Source organism: Gymnogyps californianus, chromosome 2, assembly GCF_018139145.2.
Source record: "Gymnogyps californianus isolate 813 chromosome 2, ASM1813914v2, whole genome shotgun sequence".
In the NCBI taxonomy this organism is placed as follows: Eukaryota; Metazoa; Chordata; class Aves; order Accipitriformes; family Cathartidae; genus Gymnogyps; species Gymnogyps californianus.
Genome location: NC_059472.1, coordinates 149816137 through 149832297, shown reverse-complemented (window position 1 = coordinate 149832297; position 16161 = coordinate 149816137). Strand labels below are relative to the sequence as shown.

Below are 16161 nucleotides of genomic sequence, written 5' to 3'. Positions count from 1 at the left end.
GTCAAAAATAGAGACAGAAAAATATAAAATTCCTTACTTTAACTACCACTGTTTTATCACTTTTAATTTTAAGTGCGTTAAGTTTAAGTTCTCTGAAAAGTGTATTCCCTAAACACACAGATCATGGCAGCCAGATCTTCCTCTATACAGTTTTCCTTTTTTATTGTTTAGTCTTCCTAAACTTTACTATAACAGAGAAAAAGAAGCCTCTCCTCCTTTTTTTCTTTTAATATACTCCAAAAAGACTACAGCCTTGTTTTCTCAGCATTCCTCTCTGCTCATGTGCTTTTCAAGCTGTTATACTTGAAGACATGCCACTGTATTTCAAAAAACAATTTAATCAACAATATCCATGTCTTTATTTACCATGTATAAGCATCAGAACAATAGTCTGTGGATAAGAACAAACACAGACAATAGCAGCTTCTTAGACATTTATATTAACTTGCAAGTATGGTATTTAGGATTACTGACTAGTCATCCTGGACCTTTACACTTTTCTGTTCAATATCTATAGAATTTCTCATCTCCATCCATATCATCAGCACCTGTTCCCTTGAATTTTCAAAGTATTTTCCATATAAATACAGTTACCAAGTTTTTGGGTTGACTTAGATACATTTCCCGCCTCCCTGTCACCCCTGAGCCTTCTGCCAGTAGAGACAACCTGCCTGGAATTTCCTGACAGAGGGCAGCCCAGGGAGAACAGCAGCTGCCCCATAGGCATTCCCAGCATGGCCAGGTAGTTCCACAAAGGCCACAGGACATGCAGAATATAGGGCCACCAAGCACACGCAGTTCAGTTACATGGTGCATATGCAGCAAGATCAATGAATCCAGGCTTTGCCAACCTACTGTCAACGCCTTGGCCAATGATCACGTGTGAGAATGAACATGAAGAATAGCTGCTTCTTAGATATTTATAGTAACTTGCAAGAATAGTAAGATCATTCCAGGATCCAGGATGCCCTCATGTCTGGTACTACTTCCCTGTGAGAGAACGAGCAGGACTTGCTAAGCTCTCTTCTGTGTGGAAGAGATACAGTCAATGTTTGGAACTTTTACTTTGCGTGGCAAGTAGAGAGGAGTATTACACTCTTGAGTTTTGTCCCAGAAAATACAAAACATGAACATAGTGAACTCAGAACCCCATAAAGAAAACTGAATTATGCTTAAAAGCAACAGAAAACCATACTGCTGAGTCACCTATAGTCCAGAAACTCTGGTCTATAATATTGTAGCCTGAATCAAAAATTGTTTTTCCCTGTACAAGAAAAAAACAAACAGGAAATAACGTTAAGATCATGTTCTCCTGCCATGTACTCCAAGCCTACCAGTTGAACAGCCTTTTACAATGCCCATATTAAGCACAGCCTCACAGATAACACAGATGGCTTTTCCATACTTTAATCATAGCCTCTAAGATGTAATTATTTTTGCTATAATAAAGCTATGCATGAAACACCAGCCCATGCCCACTGGGCACTTTTCTGAGAGCAATCAAGATACGACTACCTACATCTGTTCTTCCCCAGCCTCCCATACCTCTGTCTACTACTTCTTCTTTGTAGCTTGTCTTTGTAGAACAGAGCTGTGAGAAATCTGGATTTCAGTTCTCTCATCACAAGATCTTAACTACAAGTGAGACCTCTAAAATATAAGACATCAACATTTTATAGCAAGTGGGTACATCTGCTAGATTCTCAAAGCCTGAAGAGCTTTTGACAACTTATTTTCCTTTTGCAGGGAACTGTTGTCTGGCCAGAGGAAAAAATCCAGGTCCAATGACCAATTATGCACAAAAACTGCTACTGTTGACTCAATCTAGCATGAAACAGCATACAGACAGGCTTTTCTTTTCATGGAAGAAAGCTCCTCTTAGCTCCCTCCACTTCGAAAGAAACAATTTTTATTCCTACATTTTCACATTTGAATACTGTGCTGCTCACCCTGTGGTGACATATTCTCTACTACCTTGCATGAGAGAGGAGCTGTTGATATCCTCAGGCTTGAGCTATACTGATGCTCTGCCCTAATTTCCAACGTTGTTAGACAGCACTGGCATAAAACCATCAGTTTGAAGTCGAATCACAAAGTAGGCTCAGATTTGAACTGGAAAGCCCAAAGCAAGTGTATATTGCAACAGGACAAGCCACAGCTTGAGACACTGATCCACATCTCATTAAGACTCTCCACTGACTTTGGCACTTGCTGGCCCAGCCCTTAATCCTATAATAACAACATCCTGCAGCAAACGCTGCAGAGAATGTTCTAGACGCTCCTGAAGGTAAGCTGTTAAACTACTGAGATATTAACAAAAATATCTGTATAGTAAATTTCACACTAGCCTCCCTGAATATAACCTGTAACCTTGATTATAGCTGTTAGTTTATCATTGGAAACTAGAAGAGGAGAAAAAGTTTAAAGGACGGAATTTTAAAAACCTCTCTCACCCACCCACCAGCTCCTCCTGCCCCATGCTTGCCCTGCCTTAATGCATCTCCTAGCTGTGGTGCTGCCACCCATTCAACATATCCTACTAAAGCATAGCAATTTCAGAGTAACAGGGATTTTAGCTCTTTTTCCTCTTCTACAAAGCATTAAGAAGATTCACAGTCATTGAGTTCCTTAAAAATCTCAGTGAGGAAAAGAGGAAGGAGAAGGAAGGAAATCAGTTTAGCAAGTATATTTGAAGTAAAACAGAAATGAAAAAGTGAGCTTATGAAGCAAACAGAGGGTGTTTCACAGAAGAGCCCCACACACAAGCAGGAAGAGCATGCCACCAAATGCTCCATTACAAAGCAAAGATGTTGAAAATAACATGAGAAGCTCTTGAGAAAATAAAACTATTTGAAAAGAGAAACTAATCATATGCAATCTACAGAAGCACAGTTGGAAAATATATTGCATTTTAAGAGTAAGAATAAGGGTTTCTACCTGGAAAGTAATAATTAAGAACAGACTCACTTTTTTCAAGTGCAATCCTCCCCTCCAAGCTGACCTATGTCCTGTACTAACTACTGCCTTGAAATAGAAGTGTTTATATGTATTTGCTTGTTCTAAAAGCACACAGGCCTCAGTGAGTATCATCTTTTAAACCTAGCTCCCGTATGCAGTGCAGGAAGACACTGAGCAAATTGTTAAACAGCTGTATCTGTCTGTGAGACAGGCCAACTTCTGCCATTCACACAAGCTGCTACTGAAGCAATGCCGTGTATGGGCTCCTAGCGCAAGCATGCTACACTGCAATCGGCACTGCCGAAAGCCAGCATATGCAGCAATACAAGTCACCTTGCTTCACCAGGGCTTCATCTGGTGCAACTGCAACACAGCTGGGAGCAAAGTTTTCAGGAGAAACACTCATTAGGATGACAAAGTTCAGGAGTATTATAATGCTGAAACTTTCCACAGCCTCTGCAGTGCATAACTTGTCATTACTGGAGGCAACATTTAGTCTTCAAAGGCTTACAAAGAGTACTACTACTCAGCATAAAGGCGAAGGGTCATCTTTATTTAGTAGAATTTTAAAACAAATTAAATGCTTGTCACCAGGCAGAAAGAGTACACAGGAAAATTTTACTGAAGAACTTGTGAACAATTTCCAGATACTTTGCTTAGTTGTTGAGGTAACTTAGCACAGGCCTGTCAGGTAGGGATTTTCTTGCCCCCCCTCTGGATTTACTCACATTCAGAAAAAAACCATCCACAAACATTCTCAAGGAAACATTTAGAAGGATGAGTTGGCTCTGAAACTCTCAATATTTTTCACCCAGTATCAGATCAGCAGGGTGCCAGTTCTAGCCCACCTTTGGCTTCTTCGGGTATAACATAACAAGAAAGCTTGAATGCCCATTCTGAAAATTTCAAATTCACTGGTATTTTGAAGCTTCTTTGTCTTTTTAGCATTGACTTGGACATCAGATTTCTTGTGCATTTATTAGCAAGTGCAAAAAGTTAAAAGGTTGCTCTTCTAAAGCAACCCCCACCTTACCTGACAGTCCTCCCTCTACTCTTCCAGCAGCTGCAAATGAAAGGGTCCTTCTGTAATACTGCAAGAGCTACCTATTCTCTTCTGCAGCGCTATGACGGCTAAGAGCCCACTTTCTTCTTTGATGTCTATTATTTTATGTACCTAAAAATATTTGTAAATAATTTTCTCTGTAAAGAAGTACTTCATACCTGTCAGAAAGAGACTACTGACTAACTTCCCAGAGAAACTAAGCTTCTCACACAGCTACAGGATGAGCTTTCAAAACACTACCCAGGTTACATGCTTTTGAAATACCCCTCAGATTTGCTCAGCCTAGTGGAGGGAATCTTCTATTTTCCTTTCTTTACCAACACATCCAAGTCTGGATATTTGTAACCCATGGATCTGGCAAGTTTGTCCTGGTTGTCTAGTAGATGTTACAAGCCATTTTAATGCTGGCACATCAGGCTTCAGTGTTCTTTAATAAGGAGAGCCACAAGCTCTATCGATTCAGGAAGACAATATTTCAATGGTTTGTATTTAACATTTTCAATGGAACCACAAGGAGCAGAAATTCAATTTTAAAAGGCTACAGTTTTCTGTTGAGGCCAATCTGCTGGAGACGATACACCAGCCACAGCTGATGTACACTAAACTTCCAGACAATCTCTTTGACTAATTCAAGAATACTGTTGATTTTGAGGAAGTGGCATGTAATTCTTAAACAATTAGATAATGATCTTCATACAGATTAAAATCTGATGGTAGAAGAACGGAAGGCGAACTCAAAACAGAACAGGACAGAAGATGGGGGAGTACAGTATGAAGTAGGAGACTCAAGACAAGGGTCCCAGTTTCCAGAACATATCAATTGCCTGCCCATGAAAAAACACCTTCCATAACTGAAGCCACAGAGAAGGGGCTTGGGGGCAGGGGAAGAAACAGGACTGGAGGAACTAACACAATCAAAACATAACCATGTATCAATGTTTAACAGTATTGTCACCAGTGTCTACATCATTCTAAACACAGACTTGGGCAGATTGGTTCTATTCTTTAGTGTGTATCTGAAAGACTGAAGGTAGTCATGCTTCCATACTTCCGTGAAGTATTTTGAGACCTGTGCTGTAAACAATAATTATTATTTCCATCTTCACTTTTAATCAGGGAAGTGGTAAGAGTGCTGAAGAAAGGGTGTCAAAGTCTTAAATGCAATGGTAAAGTTATAACATACAACCGACTTTGTGAAAATGCTCTCTTAATTCATTGTGGCATAATTAGATGTTGCAGCTTTAAACCGTATGAATGATGAAATATCACCACATTTATTGCAACACTGACAGAACAAGATAAAGCTGAAATTTGCTATTCTGTTTTACTTACCTGTTTGTTTAAGCTGCCTCTTTAAAAAACAAGTATGCTAAATTTGTTATTGAAACAGGTATGGTTTAACTTCTGTTATTCTCTGTTTGCCTAGGTAAGTCACTTTAAGAAGTGGCTTTTGGCACTGTGCCATAGACACCAAGTCCAAGTAAATCCTTATTACACAGATCATTGACCTGAATCTACTGATACTCTTATAATCTTGCCCATCAATCCAGCTGTCAGTCAAACTCATTAAATCCCAGACATGAAGTATACACAATTTTAGTTGAGAAAAAAGTCACATAGCTTTCAAAATGGCCATTTAAGAACTTCTACCATTACCTTTCCTCAAAAACAATGACAAACTATTTCTGCTTCTCTGAGACTGGATACCAAAACCAAAATCAAAACTATGTTCCTTTAAGGTGGGGGGGGAAAAAGCCACACACAAAAGGCAACTTAACCAGCTGACTCCTACTTCTTAAACACATTAAACCAATTAATTAGTGCAATGGTTTGTTTTTTAAAAACAGTTTTAAAAATTGAAATGCAACAGGGTAAAACTTAACCACAATTTTAAGCCAGATTTAAACAACTGTAAGCCTTATATTACAACCTTATGAACACATTACCTGTAACATAATAACTCTTATTATCAAGACATTCTCACAATGGTATTGCTAAATAAAAATCACAACACTGATTTTTATGCAGCTGTGACACTACTAGGTTTGCCACTTGTCAGAGATTTAAAATGTTTAAATAGGTATTCCCTTCATGAACTTGAGCCTCAGAAAACTTAACTTGAAAGTTTCACAAACCCATCTTAGATTCTGTATATATTAGAGAAATCATGATTAAAAAAAGCATGGATTTTGATTGTGGATTTTTTTTTTTTTTAATTTTAGATCAGATGACAGAGCTGGATTACCAGCTCTGCATGCAGTTTGATAATCCACAGCTACATCAGGATGTAGCAGTACGTATTTCAAATAGTTGTTCCTTAATAGAAAGGCAGAAACTAGATTTGATTGGGGGAGCTCTTTCCTTGTTTTAAATACTCTCCTTTTTTCAGGAAGAGGCTTCCTTCAGCAGCTCAAAAAGCCTGTAGACAAGGACTAAAAATGCAGCTTCCTCGGTCTAACTTTGTTTTGTACCTCAAAAGCAAAATAAAACAAAATCCAACCGAACGAGGTGGCAAGCCCAGAAGTCACAAGTGTTAGCAGGAAGTCACTACAGCACCAAAACAACGGAAAAGATGGACTTACACATAATTTATCATTCCTACCTTCCAAATACTTAGAGACTTTCTCCATTTGAACTGCCATATGGTAAAGAGAATGAACAGAAAGATGCAACGTTTAGCTTTAAAATCATTTACAGATAACAAGCCCCCAAAAAATCCGGAGTTGTGATTATCAGTAGTATAAAGGAAGTTATTGGTCCAAACCTGAGGTTAGGTCAGATCCTCTGTTCTTTTTATCTTCTACTATTTCATAGAACGGGCCTATTACTTGTAGTAATTCTTCAACTTTGTCCGTCATTGGCATACTCTCAAGAATCTGCACAAGTCCAAAATACGAAGCATCTTATGAAACAGCATTTCAATGATTCATTCATTTCAACTGATTTTAGAAACTGCTGGTCATAGTGAAATATTACTGAGTTTTACAAAGTCACTTAACATGTTATTCCGATTTTTAAATTTTTTTTAATTAAATGAAAACAACATAAACCTAATTTACCAAACAAGAATCTTAACTAGCTGTATTAACTTTTTTTAGGTGAAGAGAAGATGGGAGAGCTAATGCATTTGCCACCACTAAAGGACTGCCTCAGCACAATATTAGTAGACCTTGGAATCCATTATTTCAGCAATTTCAAACTAAACCAACTCAAAGTTCAACAGGCTGCTGTTATCTGATGCAATTTATTTTATAGACAAGTCTTCCCACAAAGAAAATGAAACTGAAAGACTTTTTTTCTTAGAGAATTCTTCCTATTTGTCAAACTCTGCCATCTTCAATGGAACGTAAGGAACAGATCAGAAGTGCCCTACTGGGTCCATCTAAACCCAAACAAAACGGACAGAATACAGCAAAACTGGGACAGTGCAAATACATACTTAGCAGAGCAAACTAGAACCAAATTCTGCTCTTGAAGTCATTTGGAGCTCTTCCTTTGATAAAGATTTCTTCATTTTAAATTACAAAACCAGTACCTTTGATCATCTGATAGGAATGCAAAATCTTAAATCTAAAATAGATTAAACAGAAGAGATTCAATAACTGAATATTATTTTAAAAGCATACGATATTATTGTCCCATTCTAGTTCAAGTCCTTTCAATCAAGCTTTTTGCTGATAGCTTTGTTCCTCTTTCATCCTCTACTTTTTTAATTATTATTTTTTAAAAGAGGCAATAGCTATAGGAAGAGACTCAGGTAGAAGCAAACTAACAGCTACAGTACACCTCCTCCTCCAGTAGAGCACCAAGAAAGCAACAGATGGACGTACAAGTTGCCACAGAACATGCTGCTTAAAAGCATCAAGCACATCACTAAGTAGTAGAAGCAAAAGCTACAGCATTACTTCACAAAGCTGGAGCTCCAGGCAGGCTAGCAGGTAACAAGTCAACACTTGCAAACCCGTCAAGGATACCAAGAGACAACAATCCTATCAAACTGCAGCTTCATTGCCACTTCTCTGATCTATTCAATGTATATAATTCATTCCATATTTGTTAGCGAGAAATGCTCAGTGCTCAGATATGGAGCTGGACATGAACCAGACATAGGGCAGTTTTGTGATTTATTTTTTTTTTTAACTTCAATAGCATTGAGAGAAACAAGAAGCCTATTCTAGAATAACACTTGTATTTGCTATATATTTACTTCCATAGTAAACTGTTTCATACGTGTGTTTCTATGATGTCTGCACATAATTGCTCTTCATCTATTCTAAACAGACCTCAATATACTCTCTCTGCAACTTGGAGCAATTCTTAGAATCTTACCGCAGTTTCTGTTAAAATAAGAGTTTTGTAACTGCTAGCTTTTAGGTGAGCAAGAAAAGAGCAAATACTTCCACAAACAAAATCAATTGCTTACTTATATAGCCACTAGGCATAATATGCAATCTTAAAATTTGCAAGTGCAAAGTAAGTTACTATGTATCCTGAATTACTGTTTTCTTTGGATGTCAGACAACTCATATATGAAGACTAGTTTTACATTAGAAACACCATATAGTGTTAACACTTCTTTATGCTAAGATATCACTCATTTCTAATATAAAACAAAACAATATATCTGTAGTGTAAATAAATTAAACAGTATTGCAATATAAAATTTCAGAAATGCTACTTGGAAGATAAATTAACCTTAAACAAAATACACCTGAGCTCAGATTCATCTTAGCTAAGACATGTTTAGTCATCTCCTACCAGCACATCAAAACCTCACCCAGACACATTCCTCAACAGCTGCGATTTTCAAGGCTACCACATGAAGGGAAAAAAAAAACACCGAACAAGTTTACAATAAAAGTATGTTGTGACAGGGTCATCTGATGCATGTACAGCCCAAACACAATGTGCAAGTGCTAGGGACATGACCCAGGGGCAGGGGGGGAGTATGGTAATCTTACACACCCTTAAACACAGTCCTGTGATATCAGTATACAAGTGGGGTTTTGCCCCCTTAAACATGGATACCTATGCAGCAACAGCAGAATGCCCACAGTAACACCACAAGGATTAGTGCAGTATGTGCTGATGGAACAACCCCGTGGATCCATCTGAAATGCACTTCCATTGACATTTCAAGTAGAATCAATTGGGTTGGAAAAGCTGAAGCTAGTATTTCAAATGTGAGAGCTGAAACAGCACCAAAGCAGGGTAAACAGATTCCCGAGTTTCAAAGCTGAGCGAGGCAAGAAGTCATTTGCTCTCCAATCCCTACATGTAATCTGTACAGAGGCAGAATATTTGTGCTTCATTAGGGTCAAGTAAGTAGACTTCCTCACAGGAGGCTTACTAGAGTTTGGGTTTTTTTAGAATAAACATTGCAGTTTCACTTAGTTTTAGTGTCCTGACCAAACCAATTACTGCACTGAAAAAAAAAAAAAAAAAAAAAGGTACTCTACTGAAGTATTAACACATTCTGAATCCAACATTTGAAACTAAGCACTAAATCTTGTGGCATGCATTCAAAAGGAATTATTAAAATTTAGTGGGATTTCTGACCAAATGAATAATATTTGGCCTTATTTTTCATTTTAAAGCAGCTACAGTAATACCAGCAGGAACTAAATTACCAAAATTACAGATAGGAGAAAGAACAGTAGCCAGACTCCAGCTCCTTGCCTAGTAAAAGTTTTTGTTATATCATTAAACATGTTAAGAGTTCAATGTCAAGATAGTGGCCTAGGAGAAAAGCAAGTGTATTTGGAGTAGAACTTACATTTTCTCTCCTTGATGCTAACCTCATTATAATAATAGATTACAATTATACTTTTATCCAGATTGACAGTAAATAATCTTTAAACTGGAAAGGCCACCTAGAAGAGCTTCAGTGAAAAGACTGCAGTGAAAATGGTTAGTTAATAAAAGACAAGAAACTTTAATTCTGAATTTTTACTTTAGTTAATGCTGCAATTCCTGCTTAATATAGTAACTACGACTGTTTACAAGTTGCACATCTATTCCAAAAAAGACAGACAAAATTACTCAATTCTAACTGTGTGACTGCAACTATAATATACAAGGAATATTTTCATGACAAATACAGAAAACTCAGGTTGCTCAGTTCTTCTTGAAAAATAAAAGATGATTAAGTCTACATATTTGATTATACCCATGTCTCGAGTCATGAGAGTGAGACTCTTGCTCCTGAAATCCTTCTGGAGGGTTGTTTTTTTTCCTTTCCAAGATTAGGATCACTTACCTCAACTCTGACAAATGAGGCAGTTTGCAGTAAATCAGCTTTTCTTTTGTTGTACTTTAAGTTCCACTGTTTTCCCCACTGCCCTCTTTACCATGATCTCAATACTTCACTTCCTTTAGCTCTGTCATTTAAGCTTCATATCAGCTAGAGCTCTCATGTTTCTCTGTAAGCAACCCAAATTCTATAGCTTTGGAAGGAACTACAGAAATTTCTTCCCCCCGCGGGCCAAACAGCATAGTACTGAAACGTATCAGTTCACATAGGGAATAACTAATTTGGAGCTTTGACAGTAGCAGTCAGCAAGAACCTCCTCATGTTCCCTAATTTATTTCTGGAACATTTGTTCTCGAAGATCCCTTCCGCTCATTAGTAAACTTACCTTTTTCATTTCTTCAACATAGGCTATCATGGCTTCTTCTTTGGACATGTCTCCCAAGGCACTCCAAGCATCCCTAGGAAAGAAAGTCGCATACATCTTCAGTATCTTCAGGGCCTACTGGATTTTTTCAGCCTTGCCTTAAGTAGGTCAGTTATGTAATGCTCAAAGTTTCTCCGATACAAATAAAATACAACAACAATTCACAACTTTTTTTTTTTTAAAGTCCAAATATATAATTTGCGAGGATAATCACATAGTGGTACATCAACAAAGAAGCAGCAAACTGAACGGCCTGGGGACTGAAGAGCTCCTTACTGCCCAGCTATGATCTTGTACCCGGTAAATTGTTAACAAGCCCAGATGAGACACACACATTTCCCTTTTGATTAGGTTGATTTTTTTTAAAGACCCTGTGCTGCAGAAAAAGAGCAGGCACAGACACTTCAGCCAGCACTTACAAACAGTTGTCAGCAAGTTAGAACAGGTCACAAGGAAAATCTGTCCTTTTCGAGTTTAGCAACTGGGGAAAAGACACATCAGTATAGCAGGCAAATGGTTTAACCATCACCCCCAGTTACCACAGCAGCTACTTAGGACCTAAAGAAAAATCTCCCCCTCTCCAACTGTGCAAGACAGAAAACTCCAATCAAATTTATCAGTATTGCACAAGAAACCTGTCAAAACAGAGACTGGAATAAAACATTTCTTTATTCAGTCTTGCACTTGATTTGACACCATCCCTTCCTCTTGCCAAAGTATTTGTCCCACTTACAGCAAAACTCCAAAGTTGGTGGCTCACATTTCAGCTACAACCAACCAGGTGGGTGGAAGCTTACTGCCCTAGTCCTCTGCAAAGACAACCCCTTCACCCTGACTCCAGGAGACTGGGGAGGAAGGAAGGAGGGGGGAAAAAAAAAAAAAAAGTCAAAGGAATCATTTCACAGATCCCAAGACGACCATGACCATAAAGACAGCAATAATACTTGTTCTTCAGGACAAATCATTATTAAAATATAATAAACAAAGCATTCACATGGCTTTTCAAACAGATCTTAGCCATTTGGTGAATCAGAAGTCTTCTGAACACAAGGAAAATACAGACAGTGGGAAGCCCTGCCACTGAGCAGACAAACCAGAAAGACACATAAACCAGAACTCTCCCCAAGAGCTTGAAGCTATATCAATGGCTGTCAATGAGCACTTACGTACTTCAGGCTCACGTCATACATGAAAGCTTTAGAAGGAAGAATTCCAGACACTCATCCACATCACTCATTCTGCACAGCACCTACAATCTCGTTCTACAACATGTGATAAACACTGCAGAGGTACCATGATAGTGTTTGCCCAAGAAAAACCTGCCCACTTGCAGAACCCAAGGGAATGTTTTCAACTGGAACACTAAGAAGTTATAAATTATCTGAGCTAGAAAGTTGGAAAACAAGACAGAAAAGAAATTCAAGCATCAAAGGTTGTGAATGTTCTTTTTTTTTTTTTTTTTGAGAGAAATAAACTCACTAAACTCTTTCTCCAAGTACCACTCTTCTAAACATCTCCACTCCAAGCATAAAAAAACCCAAAACAACAACTCATGAAAAGTTACCATTTATATCTACCAATCGGATCCCAAAATCCAGGTCGTGGAATGTTACAGGGTCCTTGGGTTGCTTGCTTATAAAAGCTATAGAACTTGAGCATCATTTCATTCGTTGGCTGGAATGAACCTAGTGAGAGCATTTTAAAATAAAATTAAATTGTAATCAAGAATATTACTGAGTATTTTACAAGCTTAGTATTTCTATGGGATAATAGCCTGCAGTTTGTTACAGCCTGATTCACAGCAGTATAATTTAAGTCAATGGAGAACATCTTCAATTCATCTACCATGAACCAGCACCACTGACAATATTTACTTTACAAACAGCAAGTTTGAGTTTAAGGGACTATAACCTTTACTACTCCTAAGGTCAGACTCCACAATTAGAATAAAAAAAAAGTAATAAGTAACACAAATCAAGTGTCCTTTCACTCAGTTTAAAGGGACAAGTTTAGCTCCCAGTAAACAAAGTATTTTGCAAGTCACTTTACTGTTACAAACAGTAACTTACTGAAAGACTCCAGAACTTAAAAAAAACAAACAAACAAACCACAACAAACCAAAACTAAACACAACAAACCCAAAACACAGCCCTCCGCAGTGTTTTTGTTTACTTTGGGTATTTGACAGCACTTTCAATAACAGGTTCAGTGTGTCCTGTTTTTGTTTTCTCTTTCTCCTTTATGGAACACACTTTTGTACAAGTAGAAAATGTAAATAGAAAACTGTAAGAGCTGGCAGGGAAGATTCATAACCAATCCATTAAATCAAATACTTTAATTGACTCTAGTCATTAAGAGAAGTTTACAGGGACCTTTATCTTAGTAACTGAACAAACCCAGTTTTACTTACACCAGAATTAATGATTTATGTAATAACCAACCTTTTTTTATTACTCTTATCAAAAAGATACATTCTGATTTTCTTGCTTTTCTGTTAACTCTTTCAGCAGAGGGAACTCATGATAACAGCTCTGAAGCCGTCAAACCAACTTCAGGATTTCAGGGAGGCAGAGGCCATTCCCCGGCGTTCCCCGGACCGCGGGGAGCTGACAGGCCCGCTCCTCCAGGCACATGACTGGGGAACTTCTGTCGCGGGCTCGGAAGCCCCCGAACCGGCGTTTCTTCAGGAGAGGCGGACGGCAGCACTAATACCGAGGTTTCCAAGCGCTTCTCCAGCCGCCGCCCACTGACAGGCGCCTGGCCCGGGGCGGCTGAGGGAGGGCGGCCCTACTGCCCTGGCCTGAGCCACCCGGCGGGCCGCGCCGCCGCCCCTGCCCGGGCACCGCTTGCCCCGGAGCAAGCGGCCGCCGCCAAGAGAGGGACCTCGCCTTTCCCCGCCCTCCGGGCCCTGCCCGCCTCGCAGGTGCCAGCCGGGCGGCCAGGCCCCGCACCGATACCACCGGACTTCCCCCTCCACAGGCCGCACTTACCATTTTTGGGCAGGCTCTGGATCACCTTCACGGCCGCCTCGAACCGGGTGGCGTGCACGGAGCCGGTCTCCGCCATGTCCCCGTCCCGTCCGCTCACCGCCCGCCGCCTCCTGCTCGGCCGCTGGGCCGCGTCCGGCGGGCCTGGCTCAGCTCAGCTCAGCCTCCCTTCGTCGCGGCGCCTGCAGCCGACTGCACGGGAGAGGGGCTGAGAGGCGCCAGGCCATAGGCAGCCACCGCCCGGCGGCAGCGGGGCAGGGTACCCGGCCCCTGCCGCGCCCGGCCCGGCCCGGCCCCCGCCCCAATCCCCCAGCCCTCCACCTCCGGCAGGGCTGAGCACAACCCACCCCCCAGCTCAGACCAGCCTCTCCCCGCAGGCCGAGCGCGGCCCAGCCAACAACCCACCCCTACCTTCGCCCCGGCTTCAGGCGCCCATGTTATGTCTCCCACAGCGGCGCCCTTCCCCTCCCCTCGCACCGCCCCGAGGCCGCCAGGGGCACGCCGGGAAATGTAGTCCGCCCGCCGCGCCCCTCGGCCGCCCCGCGGCACGGCCGGACCCCACACAGGTGTCCCCGCCGCCCGTCCCCCCTCAGCGCCTTCTCTTCTTCCCGCCGCCATCGCAGGCCGCTGCCTCTCCGGCAGCCCCTCGCAGCGACGGGCGAGGGCTGCGCGGAGGCGGCCGGCTGGCCGGGGCGACCGGGCGGAGGCCCAGGAGAAGCCCCTGGGCCAGCCTGGCCCCAGGGGTCTCCCAGAGCTGCTCTGGGTGATGGCGGGTTCAATCCTTGGGCCTGAGAAGCCGTTGAAGTGCTGATCCCGGGGACTGTCTCCCATGTGGACTGAGGAAACAGTTCTCTCCTTTATTCTTTCAGGGTTTTTCCCCTTGTTTCTTTTTCTCTGCTTCCTTCCTCTTCCTACTCTTTCTCTTCTCGGCTTGTATAGCTACAATTACATGAGAATGAACATTTCAAAACACCCGTTTTATGGACCTCAGTTATCCTCAGGAGATCCCCCACCACCCTGGCAGTCTGCTTTGCTGCTTCCTCCCATCCTCACAGCCATCCTACCCACGCTTACTTCCACATAATTCACCTAAATTACCACTGTAGCCACATATTTTTGTAATAGCTTTAATGACTTCTATTCACATTAAAATTTTAGGCATAAGGTTTTAAAAGCCTAGAAGCCGGGGAGTAACTATTTCCATGGTATTCGAAGATGAGGGTGAATACCAGCACAGTACCACCAGCTAGCTCGGTAGCTAAATAAATGAATGGCCTTATTCAAAAGCACTGTGCATCCAGCACTCTACGAAGTCAAACAAAAGTAGGCTAAACTAACTGCTTTTGTAGCAAGTGGAATAATTTACCCAGTGAGCAACAGGATGAATTAATAGCCCCTTTGAATAGAACTGAGTACAAAATCTTGGCATTTGAGTCAGTTCATTTATCTAGTACACAATATATATTTTAAATTCCTCTGAAGGCAGTTGTGTGCTCACAGTATATGCCCTCTGGTGGGAAAGAAAAGCTCCAGAGAGAGGGAATTAGAGCAGATCAGCCCCTGCTCTGCTGAGCTAGTACATTCCACAAGGTCAGCAGCCAGCTGGCCAGGGGAGAGCTTTGCTGGAGAGAAGCTGACACTTCCAGAGGTGTTCAGACAGGATTCCCCGCACTGGGCAAACGATGAACCTGTGTTATGAACACCACTGCTCCACTCACGTGAACGTTACAGATTAATTTCTCTGAATTTTTCATTTTGAGTGCTAGATTTCTAAAGGTCTTGTGAGCTTCATATTAAGATCTATCATCTTTTTTATCCATGAAGGTAGGAATGACAGAAGCTCAGATCAAAGGGAAGTGTTTGTTTGAAGATAAGTGGGTCTCTGCATACATGTGGATTCTTTGAGCATGCAAGGAGTTAATTGCAAAAAAGTAATAAAAAAATTAAGGGCCTCTTGTGAGGCCAGCTGATGGGTAATTTCTATTTACCTGACAAAATCTGTAATGACATTTGCCATTTTAATTGATTTAAGAGAAATGCAGTCTGCATTTTTATAATGAATGTTCCCAGACTTTCACTGGAAGTAGGCTTTAAAAGAGATGTAAATGACAACCTATTTAATGGCTGTGCGCAGCAACAGAAGCTGCCCTCTTTGCACTGAAGATGTGTGAGAGTGTGAGATCTGCAGATCCAGAATGAGGCACTTCAAGTAACCCAAAATAATCAGTACCATCATGCCCTGAGACAAGGATGAAATAGTAAATGAGAGGCAAATTTTGAGCACTGGTGAGCCTGTCAGAACATATCACAAATGACTAGTTAATTTAAATGCTCGTATATAATACTAATTATCATTGCTATTAGCTGTCCCTATGTATACATTTTGCATTCTCATTGCAGTGACTTCCATGTAGGGAGTACTGGTAATAAAGGAGACCCTCTCATCTGTTGCAGACATCCAGGAATGGATCTGCAG

The 16161-nt window shown here is 40.9% G+C and overlaps 1 protein-coding gene across 2 annotated transcripts in view; it reads right to left on the bottom strand.

Moving 5' to 3' along the window:
- Positions 1–13825, bottom strand: part of ACBD5 (acyl-CoA binding domain containing 5) — a 30618-nt gene extending 16793 nt beyond the window's left edge. Inside the window, exons 1-5 of one of the 2 annotated variants that reach the window (XM_050891319.1) lie at positions 13689–13825; positions 12263–12383; positions 10660–10732; positions 6786–6897; positions 6624–6656 (exon numbers count right to left, since the gene is read on the bottom strand). In XM_050891319.1, the coding sequence (XP_050747276.1) occupies positions 6624–6656; positions 6786–6897; positions 10660–10732; positions 12263–12383; positions 13689–13764 (415 nt within the window). In that variant the 5' untranslated portion in view covers positions 13765–13825. The remainder of the gene's footprint in view (positions 1–6623; positions 6657–6785; positions 6898–10659; positions 10733–12262; positions 12384–13688) is intronic. The other variant, XM_050891317.1, reaches the window with a different exon arrangement.
- Between the last annotated feature and the right edge of the window lie 2336 nt (positions 13826–16161).